At 42.0% G+C, this 18,824-nt stretch overlaps 5 protein-coding genes across 5 annotated transcripts; all 5 read right to left on the reverse strand.

Moving 5' to 3' along the window:
• Positions 1-225: 225 nt before the first annotated feature.
• On the reverse strand, positions 226-2,496 carry EAF02_007629 (uncharacterized protein; the record flags this gene model as incomplete). Its single annotated transcript, XM_038903677.1, has 1 exon — positions 226-2,496. The coding sequence occupies one exon, from the start codon at positions 2,494-2,496 to the stop codon at positions 226-228; it is 2,271 nt and encodes a 756-aa protein (XP_038756491.1).
• A 4,397-nt stretch (positions 2,497-6,893) lies between these two features.
• Positions 6,894-7,142, reverse strand: EAF02_007630 (uncharacterized protein; the record flags this gene model as incomplete). Its single annotated transcript, XM_038903678.1, has 1 exon — positions 6,894-7,142. One exon carries the CDS (start codon positions 7,140-7,142, stop codon positions 6,894-6,896), a length of 249 nt encoding a protein of 82 aa, XP_038756492.1.
• Positions 7,143-7,688: 546 nt separating this feature from the next.
• Positions 7,689-11,064, reverse strand: EAF02_007631 (uncharacterized protein; the record flags this gene model as incomplete). Its single annotated transcript, XM_038903679.1, has 3 exons — positions 7,689-7,841; positions 7,908-9,044; positions 9,088-11,064. The coding sequence occupies 3 exons, from the start codon at positions 11,062-11,064 to the stop codon at positions 7,689-7,691; spliced, it is 3,267 nt and encodes a 1,088-aa protein (XP_038756493.1).
• Positions 11,065-11,836: 772 nt separating this feature from the next.
• Positions 11,837-15,011, reverse strand: EAF02_007632 (uncharacterized protein; the record flags this gene model as incomplete). The annotated part of the gene is made up of 4 exons (XM_038903680.1): positions 11,837-12,961; positions 13,012-14,166; positions 14,254-14,683; positions 14,737-15,011. 4 exons carry the CDS (start codon positions 15,009-15,011, stop codon positions 11,837-11,839), a joined length of 2,985 nt encoding a protein of 994 aa, XP_038756494.1.
• A 1,540-nt stretch (positions 15,012-16,551) lies between these two features.
• On the reverse strand, positions 16,552-18,238 carry EAF02_007633 (uncharacterized protein; the record flags this gene model as incomplete). The annotated part of the gene is made up of 3 exons (XM_038903681.1): positions 16,552-16,684; positions 16,731-17,968; positions 18,035-18,238. 3 exons carry the CDS (start codon positions 18,236-18,238, stop codon positions 16,552-16,554), a joined length of 1,575 nt encoding a protein of 524 aa, XP_038756495.1.
• Between the last annotated feature and the right edge of the window lie 586 nt (positions 18,239-18,824).

Genomic DNA, 18,824 nt, shown 5'->3' on the forward strand with positions numbered 1-18,824 from the left:
ATCCATCAAATCAGTCGAGGCTAGCTCATTTCAATCCCTCTGATGTTCCTGGTATCGTACATTTCCGAAACAGAATACCTACTTCCTTCCATCACCCAAAAGCTTTTAATCCCAGAATAACACATGCAATCCATTCGAAGGGGAAAATTTCATTATACCAGCTGCTGAAAAAGATTTATCCAAAGCACGTTTACCTCCCGAGGTCTCACTCCATCCTTATGCTAACTATGCAACCGCCATCTTTTCCTCCGACGTCATAAACAAAACACCATTCCCATCATTATCTATCGTTAAATCATCATCATCTAAATTGACCGCTCCAAAAAGTGTTCCCATATGTGCACTATCAACACCTGTTCCAATGTGTGCTAAATCCCCCGCAAATGCCATTGATAAATTACTCGTCGCTACTGTGTTTCGCGGTTCTGTCGTTGAATTGGTTTGAATGTCTGTTTTATCATTTTCTGAATATGAAGGACGATCGGAATGTTGCTCCTGTCGAGTTTCTAAGGTGGAATTTTCTATGGTCGAAGTATTTTGGTAATTATAATGTTGCTCGATTGGATCATGCGTATAATCAGATCCGGAAGTAGACGAGGGCAATTGGATTTGTGATGGCCTGATATCCTGTGTATTTAAGTATGTAATCGCCGCATCTGGTGATCTGGGTGAGGTAAATGGCGGCGAATAAGGTTTAGATCGTGATCGGCCCCTTTCCGGTACATCGTAGTCATGTATATCAGAAATGCTATCTCGCCTATCGTTATTATCATGAACGGTGACCAACAGTTCCCCTTCATCAGCATGCCTAACATCAATCACAATTGGAGTTGCTGATTGATCATCATATGCACCGTGATACTCATCAATATGTGGAAAGCAGTCCAGCAAAGCAGCAGCTTGTGATCGATTTCGTGGATCATCGCTAAGACAACGACCACAAACTTCCAGGAAATAGTCCGGTACATCGGGAGGAAAATCCGATAATTTCAACGGTCTCTGAGTTTCCGGTTCATCGTGTTGAGTGGCCAAGGCGTAGAGAACCATTCCAAGTTGATACAAATCGGATTTGACGCCTATATACATCGAAATTCTCTGGTTGCTTTCTATCAACGCCGCGACTTCCGGAGGTTCCCATCCAACTGGGCAACCTCTTCGGTTGATATCGATTATCTTCGCATTATCATCCCCATCTATGACAATATTCGACAGTGTGAAATCTCCTTGAACAAAACCCGCCTCGTGAATCTCGGAAAGTCCATGAACAATTTGTTTAGCCCAACGTTCCCGTCGTGCCCACGGAATCCCATTATCACCATCATAAATAACATCAATCAATGCACCCTGTTCAGCGAAGCTAATAAGAAGTCCCTTCACGCATTTTGCTTCATTATCAAGTACCACGCCACCAAACTGAATAACACTATGAGATCCAGAAAGTTGATGAAGGGCATTAATCTCATACAAGAATTCATCCACTTGATCCGGTCCTGGAATTTCCTTTTTGATAAAAACTTGGCCGGCCACGGTAACCTTGTAGACAAAGCCAGATAGATGAGAATCAAATTCAAGCTCTGCTTCTAGAAATTTGCGACATGGAAGATGATTGAGAGCCTTTGTAGGAGGAAAATTAATAACTTCGGAGAGATCTTCCACAACATGAACATGAAGTCGTTCATCCTGTGTTTCTAACTTGAGATTTGTCACAGTATCGTAAAATTGTATGTCCTGGAGTGATTCTCGAATAGCCTCATATATGCGTGCACTTTTGTCTCTTTGGAACCTTGTCCTTTGTAGTTCTTCCTCCAATGAATTACTCGGCGCATTTCTATAATCCAGGGAAATCGTAACTCTCCGCCAGTGTGTTGGTGATTCTGCGTAAGTGACAAAGAATTTTTCTCTTTTAGATTTATCTCGAAAATGCATACTCAGATTCAAAATCCATTTCTTTTCCAGCTCCTCAAGTATTGTTTCATCGAACGTATCTGTAGATATCGATTGCTCTTCGATATGTGAACCCTGTTTCTCCTCTTTTGAAACATCTAAATACTCTTGAGACTCGTTCTCATGTTCATTTGTGGTTGGCGTAGGTGGTCGCACAGATACATTGTCAAACGTCTTATCGATCGTTTCCACTCTTTCTAGGAATTCAGGCGCGCTGGTTCTTGGTCCATGATTTATAGCAGCCGATGACGAACGATGCGAGTTATTAAGTCGACGGTCGACTGAAGCTGTCCGCCGTTCATCAGCATTCGGTTTGACTGGTTCTAATCTATCTCTCAGCTCCGATTGTTGTCTCTTAAAGGTACCTGCCCTTGGAAGTCCAGGGACAACCCTTCTTGAAAGTCGACGACCCAATCCTGGCGGTTGAGCTTCATTCGGTGGAGAACTCGGCGGTGTGTGATTTTCATCCTTCTTGGGAAATATGAGCTTTCGAAACCAGGATATTCTATGATTGTTCGATTCCGGTGAACCTGGCTCCGTTTGTGCCATCATCCTTCTCGTAAATTTAAGCCAGTATTTTCCCATAAACTGGGATATACGTCAGTACACTTGAATTGAAGTGTTGAGCAAAGAGAATCGATTCCTACATCTGCGGAAAAGAAATAACACCCCAGAAGGATAACAGTATAAAGTTTTCAACAAGGTCACATCAATGATTCGGTAGGCTTGTAAGATGACTGTACGGAGTAGAATTGATTGCGTAGTGAGTGTAGCAAGCAGTTATTCGGTAAAAAGAAGAAAAGAAGACAGACGATGCTTTCTCAATGTATTGAGAAGAAGGGGTATCATTAAATTCAAAGAAGCATACAAGCAAAGAATGAGAGGCGAAGAAAGTATTCTATTCGGAGATATTGACGTCGATATTTAATGAAATTTTCTCGAGGAGGTCGTGAACAAGGTCAACCTGTTGAATTATTCCCCTGCCTTGTTCGTATCACAATGCCCCCAAAGGAATTGTAGAGATAGATAGCGATGTATATTTTAAGGATAGAAAAAGGGATGAAAAGATGCGATGCGATGCAATGCAGAGAGAGAGAGAGAAGGCTGTACACTTTTTTTTCTTCTCTCAATTCAAATTGAAGGAATGTGGAAAAACAAGAAGATAAAATACCGTATCATTATTTGCTATATGTATGATGCACATGCATCAATGCAGTGAGTGAATGGGTGGGTGGATGTGTGGATGTGTGGATGTGTGGATATGGATATGGATATGGATGGGTATGGATGGATATGGATCTGGATGTGGTTGAGTTTGAGTTTGAGTGTGAGTGTGAGTGTGAGTGTATTTTCCCCAAGAAATATATATGAGGTGGCAGAAGGAAATATGAATTAACTAGGTACGTATTGAGGAGGTGGATGACAACACCCGGAATTTCAGGAACATTATGGAGAGTTTTGTTTTGGAATGGCGAACTGGTATCCTCTTCTCCGTTATCCTCTTTCCCCACTGGTTGCCTTTTATTGCCTCACTTTGATATTGAACGCCCCGATCTGACACGATGGAAGACAATGACAATGATAATGATCATGACAAGATTCTGTATATCATCAGATATTTCATACCATATCTACCGAGATACATACGGACTATAAAGTACCTCGTACTCATCATATTTTCATCGTTACCAATACATCTACAATACCGATTCCCATTCTCCCTTCAAATCTCAAATTTCAAGTCTCAAGTCTCAAGTCTCAACACGAAACACAAATTTACTTTGTGACCACGGAAATTCATTCTAACCTCCAGCTGTGTTACAACTCACCAAATACCAAATATAGCATTGTACGATTACCCAGGTGGGAGGTAGGAGGTCGGCGTACTTCCCAACACATATCCATAAGGCGTTCTGTTCTGTTCTGTTCTATACTCTCTACATATCTAGTGATACACCCACCCACCCATCTATTCCCATTCCTCAAAACAACAACACCACAGACAGTATCACTGATGTTCACGTATCAATCAATACCCAAACATCAGATCACTACCTGTTCCCCTAGAATAATAACCTCATGCTCTCGTCCTCGTTCGTAATCACATCATAAAACCGCCCGTCTAATTCTCCATGACCATCTCGTTGGGCATGAACCTAAAAAAACAAGCCACTCTTTGGGTCGCCATGAGGCTTCTTGTTTTCAATTGCCCACGTAGCAACCATGTGCTTGCTTCTCACATTCCCTAGTCTTTGAGCTACAAAATGTATACGAGCATGCTGAGTGAAGGAATCATATACTTCCGTTTCACCAGTTGTTAGTTGTGAAGTTCGGCTTACTGCATCTATCCATTCATCCATTCATTCATTCATCCATTCATTCATTCATTCATTCATCCATTCATTCATTCATTCATTATTCCATTCATTCATCCATTCATTCATTCATCCATTCATCCATCGGATGCAAAATGACATTTATAAACCTACTATGTGTGAAGTCGTAACCTACCTACCGCACCAGCCCGAATAAACGAACCGAAACAAACAAACTACCACCTACTCGAGAAGGTAGTATCCAATGAATCAATCAATCAATCAATAAATCAATCACCTCAATCTTCTCCAATCCCCTCAACCCCCAACCGTCGCCCCGCCCGCCGTTAAAATAACCTGTAGGTCCCCGCACTCCTTACATGAATCCATCTACTCAGCCCCACCCCCCAACCCATCCAGTACCACCCCAACCCCATCCCGAGCATTCCCAGCAGCACACACCGGAAGCCCCAACCCCTCCCGAGAGAAGCAGGGAACTTAAGAGCATACAACCTTATCACCATGACATAACGAGGACGCACACGATATCATACCATCCGCTTCAGCTCGAGGGAATCATGCAGTCCGCATGCAAGTGTGCAAGCTCATGTTCTGGTACCACATACATTTCATACTATACCATACTATATACTATACTATACCACTCCGCAACATTCATGCAGAAACACGAGCGAATCATCTCGTGCAATTGAATTCATGATCGGGATTCGAGAGGGGATATCACGATCGGGTATAGTTGGAGTTATATTGAAAGGAGCAAGAGCTCCTAGATTCGAGGTCGATCGTCGACTATTTTAAAGATGTCAATTGGATTTCCAATCGTGTGTAGGGTTTCTAATCAGGATATTCTGTTACGTATATACCTACCTAGGTAGTTATAGTCACAAGGGAAAAAGGAAGAATAGAAACTAGGTAGTAAGTAGAGTAGGTAGTATCTAAATAGTCTGAATAGAATTGTAGGTATTCACAAATACGAAACATTAATATTGTCACGGAATTCACTGTATAGTGTAACCCTACGGTATTAATCCTAGTACTCCTCCGGAGTACTCATTCCCATGATTACTAAAACTATTTCACTCAGTTCATTTGTATACCCTATATAACCTAATTAGACAACTCCATCGCCTGATCAGGGTATATAAAGCAGGTATGATCCTTAATGATCACACCTCAAGTCAATTTAGTTTATTACTCACTCTATTACCTATCTCCTGATCAAAGTGACCATTAGACATAGCTATTACCTCCGTGATAAATATCAATATCAAAAACCAACCCCTCCTATAAAATCAGATCATCTAGATTTATATCTATCTTCATCTATCTTTATCTCTATCTCTATACATCTATTAATATCTAATCTACTTATTTATTCATCTCATATCAAAAAGTCAAAATATATAAAGCTAATACTAATATTAATCTAATATTAAGATATAAAAGTAATACTTATCTAATATTAATATATAATACTAGTATATAAAAACTGATTTATTTATAAATAAATTAAATTTATCTATCTATCTATCTATCTATCTCTCTCTCTATTTATATTCCATTTATCTATTCATCTCTATTCATTCATTTATTCATCTATCTATCTATCTATTCCCTCAACACTTCACTATAAAATCTAACTCTCTACTAAACATATAAATTCCATTCCATTTCATTCCTCAACTATCTACCTAGTAACTATTAAAATTTGAATCTCAAAAACCCAAACTCAAATTCAAAACCCAAATATACAAATAAACAAACAACCGATCGATCAATCAATCAACTAATCAATCAATCAATCGATCGATCAAATCCATAATCCATAATCCACAACCATAATCCGTCAATTATAATCCATCAATTATAATCTAATCCTCAACTCTCAACCCTCAACCACTAACCCTCAATTCTCAACCCTCAACCATCAAACAAAATCAATCTACAATCCCATCATTATATACATTTTCTTCAGAGTTTCTCCAGGTTTTTTCAGACTCTAGAGTGCTAACTCCCCAGACTCAATATGACTTAGTATAGTCGATATAATTCGATATAGTATAGTAATAAAAGTAAATACTATAATACTATAATACTAGATACGATACTATCATACTATAATACTATACTACTATAATACTATAATACTATAATACGTGCTTAATACATAATACTTAATACTATAATCCTATAATACATAAATACTATAATACTATAATACTATAATACTATAATACTATAATACTATAATACTATAATACTAGAAGATACTATATAATACTATATACTATAATACTATAATACTTAATACTATAAAATCATAATAAAAAATAACTATTCTATAAAAAATTAGTATATAAATTTGTCCAATTTACTTCTCAATTCTCAATTCTATCCAATTCTCAATTGGCTTCAATCGCAAGGTCATTCGCAAGTCCTCAATGTCTCAATTGCGCAAGGCCTCAATGTTCTCAAGTCGCAAGTCTCTTCACTTCCCACTTTCACTTCCACGTTCATCTTCATCTTCATTTCATTCAATATATACCCAGTATACCCAAAACACATAAACCACACGCAGAGAGAGAGAGAAAATTGAATAAAATAAAAATACAATTATATCGCACCTAAACTATCTACCCTCCTTCCGTTCCCCTCCCTCCTTTCCCTTTCCCCTTCCCACTCTTTTTCATTCCATTCCATTTCCATTTCCATTTCCATTTCCATTTCCATTTCCATTTCCATTTCCATTTCCATTCCATTTCCATTTCCATTTCCATTTCCATTTCCATTTCCATTTCCATTTCCATTTCCATTTCCCATTTCCATTTCCATTTCCATTTCCATTTCCATTTCCATTTCCATTTCCATTTCCCCTCTCCCTCCCCCTATCTCCCCCCGCAGTCACCAAAAAATGTCAATGAACAAAAAGATCATATATATACCCCTCAATCCACAAAGCACAATCCATATCTACCTTTACCCTCTTCCCTCCCCCTCTTTTCCCCTCTCCTCCCTACCATTGACTTTCCCTCCCCTTCCCTCCCCTCCCCCCAAATCCCATTCACCCATTCACCCACCCATCCATACTTTAATCCCTCAAAATCCATTTGTAAATCCTTTTTTTATTCTTAAGAGTAGAGATCCATCCATCCATCCGTCCATCCATCCATCCATCCGTTCATCCAGCCATCGTTAAAACAAACAAAACTCCCAACCAACGCCAAAAAATGCCCACCTATCCACCCACCCATCCACCTCTGCTCAACACTCAAGCACGCACACACCAGCACCCATATCACCAGTGCCATAATACCACAACGGTAATTTTCACCAGATTCTTCTTCTACTGTTTACACTGTATCTCCATTTCTATTTTCATTTTTCAATCCAATAGAGCAAATGAATTCCTCACTCATCATCTCCATCCTTCTCCCCCTTCGTCTTCACCAATCTATCTTTCCAAAGTCCATTCGCAGCCTCTTTATCCAGATTTGGGAAGACGAGATCAAATACATCCGAATACCATTTTGCGGGTTTACCTTCAATTCCATCCTTGATGTTCTATATTTCTCAAATTAGCATTTTCTCCTTTCCTACTATCAGATATACAAAGGAAGAAAAACTTACAGCTGGAAGTTCCAACCAATCACTCATGTTGTCATCTGGGAAGATAATCATTTTACTTCCCGCCCTTCTTGCAGCTACAGTCTTTTCTCTTAATCCTCCAATCCTGAGTACCTTACCCGTAACAGTAAGCTCGCCCGTCATAGCAATCGTTGGATCAAGTGGTCTATCCAGTGCTAGCGAAAGCAACGAAGTAGCCATCGTGATACCCGCGCTCGGTCCATCTTTTGGAACCGCTCCCTCAGGGCAGTGAAGATGTAGTTTCGCCTTATCGAAGAAATGATTATCAGGGAAGTTTTTGGCCATAACTGATTTAGCAAAGGAATACGCGATTGTGGTGGATTCCTTCATGACAGCCTGGAGATTACCGGTGGTAGCGAGACCAGGGGTAGAGGAGGGGGATAAGGCACTTTCGAGAATGGATTCAACGTATAGTGCGGCGCCACCCATTTGTGTCCAAGCCAGACCCATTGCTACACCAGGAGGTGTAACATCATATAGCCGATCCGATGTGAATACTGGTGGACCCACGTAATCCTTAAGGTTATCCTTTCCAATGGTGACATGTACATCATCAGGAACCTTAAGACTAACTCGAGGTACCTCGGTAGTCTCCTTTTCAATTGTTTCAGGTGTTTCCTTAACATCAGTCTGATCTTTCTTGGACTCCTCTAGAGCTGCCTTGCCTTCTTCAGTCAAGGCTTCTTCTTCAGGAAGAACACTCTCTCCAAGGTCCTGGACAATCTTCAAAGCAGATTTACGGTAAACCTTTTCAATCTGTTTCTTGAGATTTCTAACACCAGACTCTCTGCAGTAAGACTTGATGAGTTCCTCAATGGCTTCTTTACTGAGGTTAACATCAACCTCCTTCAAACCAGCCAATTCCTTGGCTGCGGGTCCAAGATAGCGCTCCGCAATGGCCATCTTTTCATCCGCAACATATCCTGACAATTCAATCATCTCCATACGATCAAGTAAAGGACGAGGAATAGTATCAGTCATGTTGGCTGTACAGACAAAGAGAACTTTAGAAAGATCCACAGGGACATCAAGATAATGGTCGAGGAACGAGGTGTTTTGTTCAGGATCCAGTAATTCCAAAAGTGCAGATGCTGGATCACCTTGATGACCTCTACCAATCTTATCAATCCATCATCAGAATCAATGGATTTTCAGTTTTGACATTTTCTTTAGCGCCTGAATAATTCTTCCAGGGAAGTGCGCCAACATATGTTCTTCTGTGACCCTTGATTTCCGCGACATCTGTGAGACCTCCCACACTGAATCTGTAGTATTGACGGTTGAGAGCTCTGGCAATACTCTTACCAATACTTGTCTTACCGACACCAGGAGGACCAACGAAACATAAGATTTTACCCTCTACGGTACCTCTCAGTTTGCCAACCGCGATGAATTCCAAGATGCGATCTTTCACATCCTTCAAACCGTGGTGATCTTCGTCAAGTACGGTCATAGCATTGTTGATTCCAAAGTTTTCTGCACTGCGTTGACCCCATGGGATTTGCGTCAACCAATCCAAGTAATTTCTTGTGACATTAAACTCAGACGCAGCTGGTTCAAGATGTGCTAATTTGTTGATCTCCTCGTCAAAGACTTTCCTGACTACTTCCGGCATCGCAAGCTTGGCTGCCTTCTCCTTGAATTTCTCAACTAGCTTATCTTTACCATCAGACTCAATACCAAGCTCTCTACGAATACCCTTCAACTGTTCCATCAAGTAGTACTCGCGTTGACGCTTTTGAATCTTGTTCTCAACATCTTTTGAAATTTTAGATTGCAACTGAGCATTCATCAACTCCTTCTTCAAGACAGTCAAACCCTTTTGTAATCTCTCCTCAATATTGAGAGTTTCAAGCACATCTTGAAGCTCGGAGACTTCACCAGCAGAAACAGCCGCAGCGAAATCCGCAAGTTTCCCAGGCTCCGACATAACATTGCCCGATGACTGACTCATCGAAAATGTGGAGATTTGATCTCGGAAGAGACTGTTGAGAGTTGCCACTTCCTTGAACACATTTACAATTTCATTTGTAACAGCACGGATTATGGGGCTTTTAGGATCATATGACTCTTCGGTCAGATTCTCCACGTTTGCCAGACTGACTGGGTATTTGCGTAAGAACGATATTGGCTCGTATGGCAATACAGGTCGCTCTGAAGTTTTCTGCGTCACCGTTCCTTCTTCAAAGCTAGCTACAACATCACCCTTCTTCTCAGAAGATTCCTCCTTTGTAACCTTTGGAGGTATGATCTCGGGAACAGGTGGTTCAGCTTGCGTGCCTTCAGTCTTACTTGCGTCCGTGTTCTCACGCTCAGGACTGATGAGAGCGGACATCTTAATTCGACGATGTGGATAAAGTACCGCAGTCAAAGCAGAATCATCTCCGTGAACAGGAAAAGCGCTAGTAATTTGTGCGAAAACTCCAACATCATGTACGTCATCAATATTCTCAATGACATCTTTATCCATGTTGTCGTCCTTGAACAAGAAAGCTCCAATGTATGGCTGGCCCCTCTTCATCATATCCTGAATGGCAGCTACAACATTGGGATCTCGCACAGTGACAGCCTTGTAGAATCCAGGGAATAGAGGTCTCTTGGTGATTGGAATTGCCATCACTTGTGGATATACCTCTGGAACCATAGCTTTTTGTAAAGCCTTTTCCGAAGCTCCTTTGCGACTTTTCTTTCCGCCATCATTATTGCCAGAATCCCCTGCACCACCGGCACTGCTTCCTTTCCCATCAGCCGCACTTCCAGAAGAAGTGTTACTACCAGAAGAAGTTGCTTCGCCTGTCTTGCTCTTGGTTTCTATTTCTTTCTCGCCACTGACTTTCTCAACTGATTCAGCCTTAGCCTTTGCCTTTTTCTCCTTCTTCTCTTCCGCAGATGTTATTTCTGCTTGATTGAACAAGTCTTTCGGGATATCTTTTCGCAGAGCAGGAGCTGTTGAAAACCTCGCGACGCCACCGAGACCTGACTGAATGAAACGAGATCGTAAAGAGACCGACGATTGTGCGGTTCTGCCATGATACTTTCTGATTGTCCTCCTCAAAACCGTACTCGAAACTTCCGTATTTTGTTTAATGGTTACATTTCGAAGCGCAATCCGCCACGGTAGGTTTTGGCCGTAAAGCATAGCTTTGGTATATGGAGTGAATGGATAATTAAGAAATAGAATACAGAAGACAAAAGAATCTTTAAATTGTATACTAGAAAAGAATAAAAACCGCTGATTTAGAACGTGAAAAAATGGTTTGATGTGGATGGCAATGGTAAATCGTAGACGGTGACAATTATTCTATGAGCTTCCCTACCACCACTATCTGCTCGTCATGACATTCGAAGGTGCTTTCTAAGCCCATCGGCAATATCGGTAACCCGAACTTCGGATAAACGTAATCCGGCGGGCCTGAATTACCCCCCCTCGAGACCCCCTCAAAATCTGTACTAGTTAAATTAAAGATTCAGTCAATACTAAATTTAATCAACTCTCTCATACCTCATTATTAAATTATGAGGAAAATGACTACGTAATTCATTTATCAACTTGAATGTTCATAATGTTCATGTAACGGTATTCCTATCTCATGGGGTTCTAAACAATTGTAGTCTTTACCATATTTCGGCCACGTTTTGATAAACTGGCTACAAGCGGTGCTCTGTGTATGCTTTTGCAAAATTGCTTACGTGATGGCTATTAGACTATCAAGTAGACCAGACGGTTCTGAGATTGGATATAAATACATTTTCTGCCTTCCTCCGTGCCATTGCCGCAATGAATTGGTATCACATTCTTCATTTACTCATTCCTTCCTCCTCGGCGCCATGTCCCCCATAAGCCAAGGTGTAATTCCCTGAGTGATCCGCTCATCCTGTGACTGAAAACGCCCCTATAGACTCTACATTACTCACTTCCATGCATTAAGCCCAGCCCAAGGATCGTTCGCACTTTGCTGTGATTGACCACGTTGATGAGAAGTAGCACTGTTTCCATATCCATAATCATTTTGACCTGTCATAGAGCCACTAGGTTGATGATATGTTTGTTGAGGGCCAAGAGGTGGCGGCCCAGGTGGTGGAGGTGGAGGTACATAGCCAGCTGGTACATATTGCCCTTGTTGTTGCGGTGCCATTGTCGCGTATGGATGTTGATTCTGTTGAAATTGAGTTTGCTGTGGTGGGGGTGAACGTGGGAATTGGCTCTGGTTTGGTGGAGGTGAGAGGGGCTGGGACGGATTGCGCGAATGTGTGCTTGGATTGTATTGTCCATATGGCGAGGATCTTCCAGGAGCTGAACTGTATGGGTCGGCTCTCTGAGGTTGTTGTTGAGGGTAATATCCTCCATTGGTAGAGGCTGGTATAGAGCCACGTGCAGGGGGTGCAGTCGTAGTTTGTGGAGGTGGCGATGTTGGTACCTGGTACTGTCCCGCAAAGTTTGTACTTGGGTACCTTGTCGATGGAGATGTGTTACTATACGCATTAGATCCCCTACGAGGAGGTTTGCTTGAAGTTGGCGAGGTCGATGGGTCCATAGACATGCGTTCCATCAATCCCCTAAGACGTTCACGCTCCCTATCCGCATGCCCATTTGCATTGCTAGCCCGATCTTGCTCGATTTGATTTAAAAGCTGAGCGCCTTCTGACCTACGATTGTTGACAAATGTTTCGACATTCTTATCAAGGCTATTAACAGTATCCTTCATTTCGGCATACCACTGTTTAGCACCTTCGAGACCTGCTTGTAGATCAAGATATTCTTGATGAATCCGCTTATACTTCGACATTACTGATGATCGTTGACGGGTTATGGTCTCATACTTGCTCTGCTCAGATCGGACTCTCTTGTCTTGCAGAAGATCGTTGAATGTAAGTGTGAGTTCCTTCATTAGTGATGACTGTTTGTGATTCGCAGACAACAAACGACTCTGATGGGGTCGGTACTTCTCAAGCTCTGCTTGGAAAAGCTGATTCTCATAATTTGAGATGCCTTTTTTGTTGAGGATGAGAACGTGAGATATATCATCGTTATGCGCCTGTTTAGTGATTAGCGAAAAGAAACCTAGATGTGAAGCTTGCAACGAACCTTTTCTTTCAGATCTTTCAAAACTTGCGACCTTTCCCGTTTGACTAGATTCAGTTTCTTGAGTATATCCTCAACCTTGGCTATCTGGTCTGCGACACTATTTTTCCCATCATCGAAATCATCATCTAATAGATTTCCTTCACGTGTGCCGGGACTACCGGCAGCGTTTCTCGACTTTCCACCGACCTGAATCAACGCTCTTTGAAAAAGCACATCAGACTCGCCGAGTTCACCAGCAGAGCGCATTTCGTCAAAGTCAACTTCATGCTGGCATATCTTCGAGTAAAGCTGATTATCACTGCGAGCAGCCTCCTCAAGAGCTTCGCGATAGTTTCGTATATCGTTTCGAAGTGTAGATGTGAGCCGAGAACTCGGTTGTTGAGTCCACTCTCCTTCATACTTTGATCGCATTTTCTCACAGACACTCTCCTCCATATCCAACTGTTTGCTGCTCTTTTCCAATATTGAAACTATAGCTTCTTTGCTAGATTTCAAAGAATCAAAAGTTGACATTGGGGAGACATGCCCAGCTAAGTCGTCGCACCAGTTCCTGAAATCTTCGCCTCCGCTTAGCTCTTGATCAAAACCACCCTTAAGAACTTGTAACGCTCCGGGTAATCTGAGATAATCAAGACTTGCAGCCATCTCACTGTTGGCAGTTTCTACACGTTCCGTCTCCGCCCGTACCAGTTTAGCCTTTTCTTCATCGTATAAGCTAGCTGATTCTGTCACAGACATAGGCACTATCTTTTGGAAGATGTCAGGTCCCGTGATACGTTGAATATCTTGACCAGCATAGAGTTCGCTAACTGGTATCGCTTTAGCAGCAGGAAGTTTTGGGATCACAGTGAGAGCCGCTTCGGCTGGTACAGTCTGGTGATAGATATAGTCATTATCCTTGATAAGCTCAGCAAGTTTTTCCTGGACATTGGTAAGATGACGCCTGTTAATTTCTATCAAGGTTGTGCCTGTCTCTGATGTGAAGTTTGAATTGACGGGCACATTTCCAGGGAAACTGTTTGCAAGTTTACTGGCATCCTTAGATGATATTTCTGCTGCCTGTAATCGTGCAATAGCCACACCATGTGAATTTGCATCATCATCCGCAAGAGCCTGATAATACTGAGCTAGAGATGACATGTAATTTGCTTTGATCTATTTGCGTTAGTACGAATTTGCTATTTGATCACCACTATGGTCGAAGTGTGCCCCATAAAAGCGAAAAAGATTGAAAGCACCTACTTGTACCACTAGAAGCCAGACCTTTTCAAATATGGCCTTATTCACGTTGTCCTGGGTTCCTTCAAGCGCCTGAGAATACAAATAGCCTGCTTGGCTAGCAAGTTTTGCTAATAGTCCAACCTTCTTACCATCGGCAATTTGCTTTTCGAGAAACACTTCCTGGCCTTGAGCAAGCATAATCTGAATCAGAGTCTTAACCGTATCTCGACTTAAGTCCGTAGATGGTGCATGGAGAAAGTTCTCATTAATATAAGTGAACATGCCGGCAGATGCTTGGAAAGAATGATATGCAGTTTTCAGACCCGAGTCCTCCGATCGGTTTTGATGCGCTGCGTGACATGACAGTACGGCAGAAATGTTGAATATGATCGAAGCTTTTTCGTACGCCAAAGAATATTGTGCAGTGGCTTTGTGTGTAAATGCATCGAACCTGGCAACATTGTTAGCAGGATTCCGATGCCCCTCATTTGATTGAAACCTTACCAAGTAAAGGAGATTTTGATGTGATTCTCATCGACCGGGAATCGCAGGTCTAATAGTTCCAGCTGTCCATAATATCTGTAGAGGAGGTCCCTTCCGGCAGCACTGTCCTTCCCTGCTCCTCGCATATCCTGTCGCAAGCGGTTCAAGGTAGCACATTCCTCCGCATATCGTTCCGGGTCGTCACCATACGTCTGTCTGATGTAATTCTTCAACGGCTGTATCCAGTCGATTTCGTTGGTTGCCTTAAGAGGCGCTGATATCATCGGGGCTTGCATCTCGAAGATTGACAGGATGATGCTCGACACCCTGATTATCGATACCCGGGCAAAATTTGTGAAGGAGATATATCACTTCAAAGGGAAATCAATAGATTTGACTGTAGGTATCAAACAGATATAATGGACAATATCGTGTACACCGATACTCGTCGAATGTGGATGGGAAAGCGGTGGGGAGGAGGGGTTGGTGTCGTCAGTGGTAAGACTTGTTAATTTGTTAATTTATTTGGATGCGCAGTATCTTGAAAGAATGGTCCGATCCTTGTGCAAAATTTCACTCATGTATCTCATGGCTGTGTCATACCTAGGAAGCTATCAAAGTCCAATATTGATTTATCATTATGTAGTTTGATATGTTGAAGGAGAAATAGCAAATGTTTGTGACTATCTAGGTATTGGAAGTGAAATCAATCGATGGAAAGCAGGTGCCCAAAGCTATCATTACTCTGTGCTATGGAGTGTGTGGGACTACAGGGCACTAGCTGGTGCTACAATACAGGGAATCTGCACTGCTTTTCTTTTTCTTTCTGCGGCCCTTCAGGAGGCCCAGATTTACTCAGATAAGCGCCAGAGAACACTTCGTAAGACCATAAATGATCGTGGAGATTATATATAAATTGCTGTTATACATCTAACATTCCGGATGCTTGTTTCCGTTTCGTACTATATCCATATATGGATGTTATTCTCGTCATCATAATCATCATCATCATCATCATCAATCAATCAAGACACGGATGCAATTGAAATGATATCAATCACACATAGCAATCACAAAACAAGAAGACGGACATGAAGAAACATCAACCCAACAGTTTGTTCTCTCTTCAACCACAATTAGGTGATGACCCACCATTGACCTGACGATGAAAGAGTGTTCCTCAAACTATAGGGTGTCAGCGTATGTAATAAGCGCCCTGTTTAGATAAGGAGACAGCCTCGACTCAGTACAACATCTATCAAGAGATACGCCTTATTCAATCGACATCATCTGCTAATCGGAGTACTCATATGGACAGATCGCCTGGTGTTGGGCTATTTAGGCTCTATCTCTGCACACAAATGAAGGCAGCATACAAGATAAGTACTAGGTTGCTAGCATGTTCTTTGCAGACGGTAGTCGTCACGGCAGCCATGTGGATTACATTTTGATTGGTAGGAAAGCCTCGTATTTCCCAGGTTCATCACATCCAGTCGTCGACATGCATGTAGGCTGAGATGAAATCCTCTCGGTAGTGGGATGAACGGGATATCAAGCGAAGCTGACCCTAGAGGATTATGTTCATTGAAAAATTCCATGTATTAGTCATGTCACTGCTGTGAGTTAAGATATCATTTCATTTTATACTAATAAAGTATGGGCCATGAATATATTCTAAACAGCATTCTAGAAGATATGCATTCGAAAATTGACAGCCATTCATCATTCCTACCATCAGGAGACGCCATGCTCCTTCATTTTACCCCTTTATCCTTTATACAAAGTGGCATTTCTAGACCTTTGCCATTTATTATACAGCGAGCTTCATCATTTCTTTCATTTCTTCTTAGAGTCATCTTCCTTATCGCCTTCATTTGGCGAATTAGCACCGTCTGTGAATTTGTGCCAGACGGATTTAAGGAACCCTTCTTGCTTGTTGTTATCTTCGGTATTTGATGGGGAAGATGACCTGTCTCCGTCAGTGTCTGGATTGAAAACAATGACACTGAACTTACGAAGAGCTTGAGGAACGGCCAACATTCATAATTCGCTTCGCCGTCTTGTCGTCCATCTCATCGGCGAGCATTTCCACGATTGTTCGCTGGTTAGCACTTAGGTATTTGGGCATGTTGACCTTGAATTCAACTTTCAGGTCGCCATTACCTCCTCTGCGTCCCTCTAACTTCTTCATTCCCATGCCCCCTAGAACAGTCTTGTCTCCAGTGCCGGTTCCAGTTGGCACCTGGACACTAACATCTCCATCCAATGTCGGTATCTTTACCTCACCTCCAAGTAATGCAGTTGTAAAAGGAATTGTTGCGGTGTATAAGATGTTGGACCCAGAGCGACTAAATTTTGGATCTGTGGCTACTCGAACGAGTACATAAAGATCACCAGGTTGTGAAGGGCTATTGGGGTTTGCAGCCTGACCAGTAGCTGGAGCATCACCTTCCCTATCTAACCTCAATCGCATACCATCCTCAATACCTCCAGGTATGTCAACGTTGATAGTTTTCCGCTCACGCACGACACCATTTCCAGAACATGTCCGACATTCTCCTCCAAGTGGAATCGACATTCCTTGGCCACCACAGGCACTACATGTTGAGGCCATTTGAAAACCACCCATAGAATGCACGCGAGTGCCGCTCCCTCCACAGGACTTACATGCCGATCGTTTTGTCCCAGATTTCATACCGTTTCCAGTACATGTTTTACAAGTAGATAATGGAGATATGTTGATGGTTTTGCTGGTCCCTTTTGCTGCTTCCATGAAGGAGATATTCGTTTGAACCTCAATACTGTCTCCCACGAGTATTTCTTCTTGAAACGGATTACGACCACCACCTCTACCCCTTTTGCCTCCAGTAAAACCTTTAAACAAATCTTCGAAATTGAAATCTGCTCCAAATCCTCCACCTGGGAAACCACCAGATCCACCCCCAAACCCTCCAAAACCCCCCGCACCGCCGAATGGATCAGCACCAGGTCCGGGTCCTGCTCCTTGGTCGAATGCTGCAGATCCATACTGATCCCAAGCTGCCTTTTTCTGTGGATCGGTTAAAAGTTCATAGGCAGATTGCGCTTCCGCAAATTTATCTTTAGCATTTGGGTCCTTATTGGTGTCTGGATGAAACTTTTTAGCAAGACCATAATATGCCTTCTTGATGGCTGATGCAGAAGCGCCTTTGTCAACCCCGAGAACATCGTAAGGATTCTTCGTGGCTTGGTTTCTTGTTGTCGCATGGAAAGACTAGGAAGACTTCATGTCAGTACTTTGTTATGTGACTTTAGGCACTTTGACAAAATAGATACTCACTCGTCGCTGTATTGGGTTAAATGCCAGGTCGTTCTGAGAAGACCTACATCTTCCCCGTGAAGCGCAGATTGTCGAAAGACGTCGTGTTTGAGATGGTTTGTGGTCATCTCTTTTCAATGTACAATGACGACTTGCTGGTGTGGAATATAAAATTCGAGATGGATTCGCCGCCTTTGAAAGAAGGCCTGTTGTTCCTGTCTTCATTATGGTAGATTGATGTTCACCATGTACGCAAGGGAGATATCAAGATGTGCAGTGTAGTAATCACAGGAACAAATAAAAACTATTTCAGGTGAATGTATTGTTGAAGTTAAGCTAAAACTATCATGAATATCAACGATCATTCTGGAAAGCTCCAATATTTTTTTCTTTGCCGGCAAGGCAATTGAGATAGATCAGCTATGATTGGCTGAGCGTAATTGACCCCAGTAATTTATTACAAATCGCAACAAGGCTGAGAGTTACCAAAAGTTTTGAAATGCAAAACAAAAGTCTCTCCATTGATAGATGAATTGATTAGGTAGTTTGAAGTACTCATTCCATTCTATTGTCCATTGGTCATGACAGTCATTATTCTAAATAACTAATAAACCCCACAGTGAAAGCTCGTAAACCCCAACTCCCTGGAATGAAAAGGCTCTCCGTAAAGTGCTCTGTACAAAGTATTATACAAGTCTAACCCGATTATCCTTATAACACCAGCCATTCGTTCCCCTCCGTCGTATGCTCGTTGTATTATTAAATTAGGATGATAGTCGCTGAATATCAATCGAATTGAAGCCAAGTTGCT

Source organism: Botrytis sinoallii, assembly GCF_014898435.1.
Source record: "Botrytis sinoallii strain Bc 23 chromosome Unknown BSIN_013, whole genome shotgun sequence".
Taxonomy (NCBI): Eukaryota; Fungi; Ascomycota; class Leotiomycetes; order Helotiales; family Sclerotiniaceae; genus Botrytis; species Botrytis sinoallii.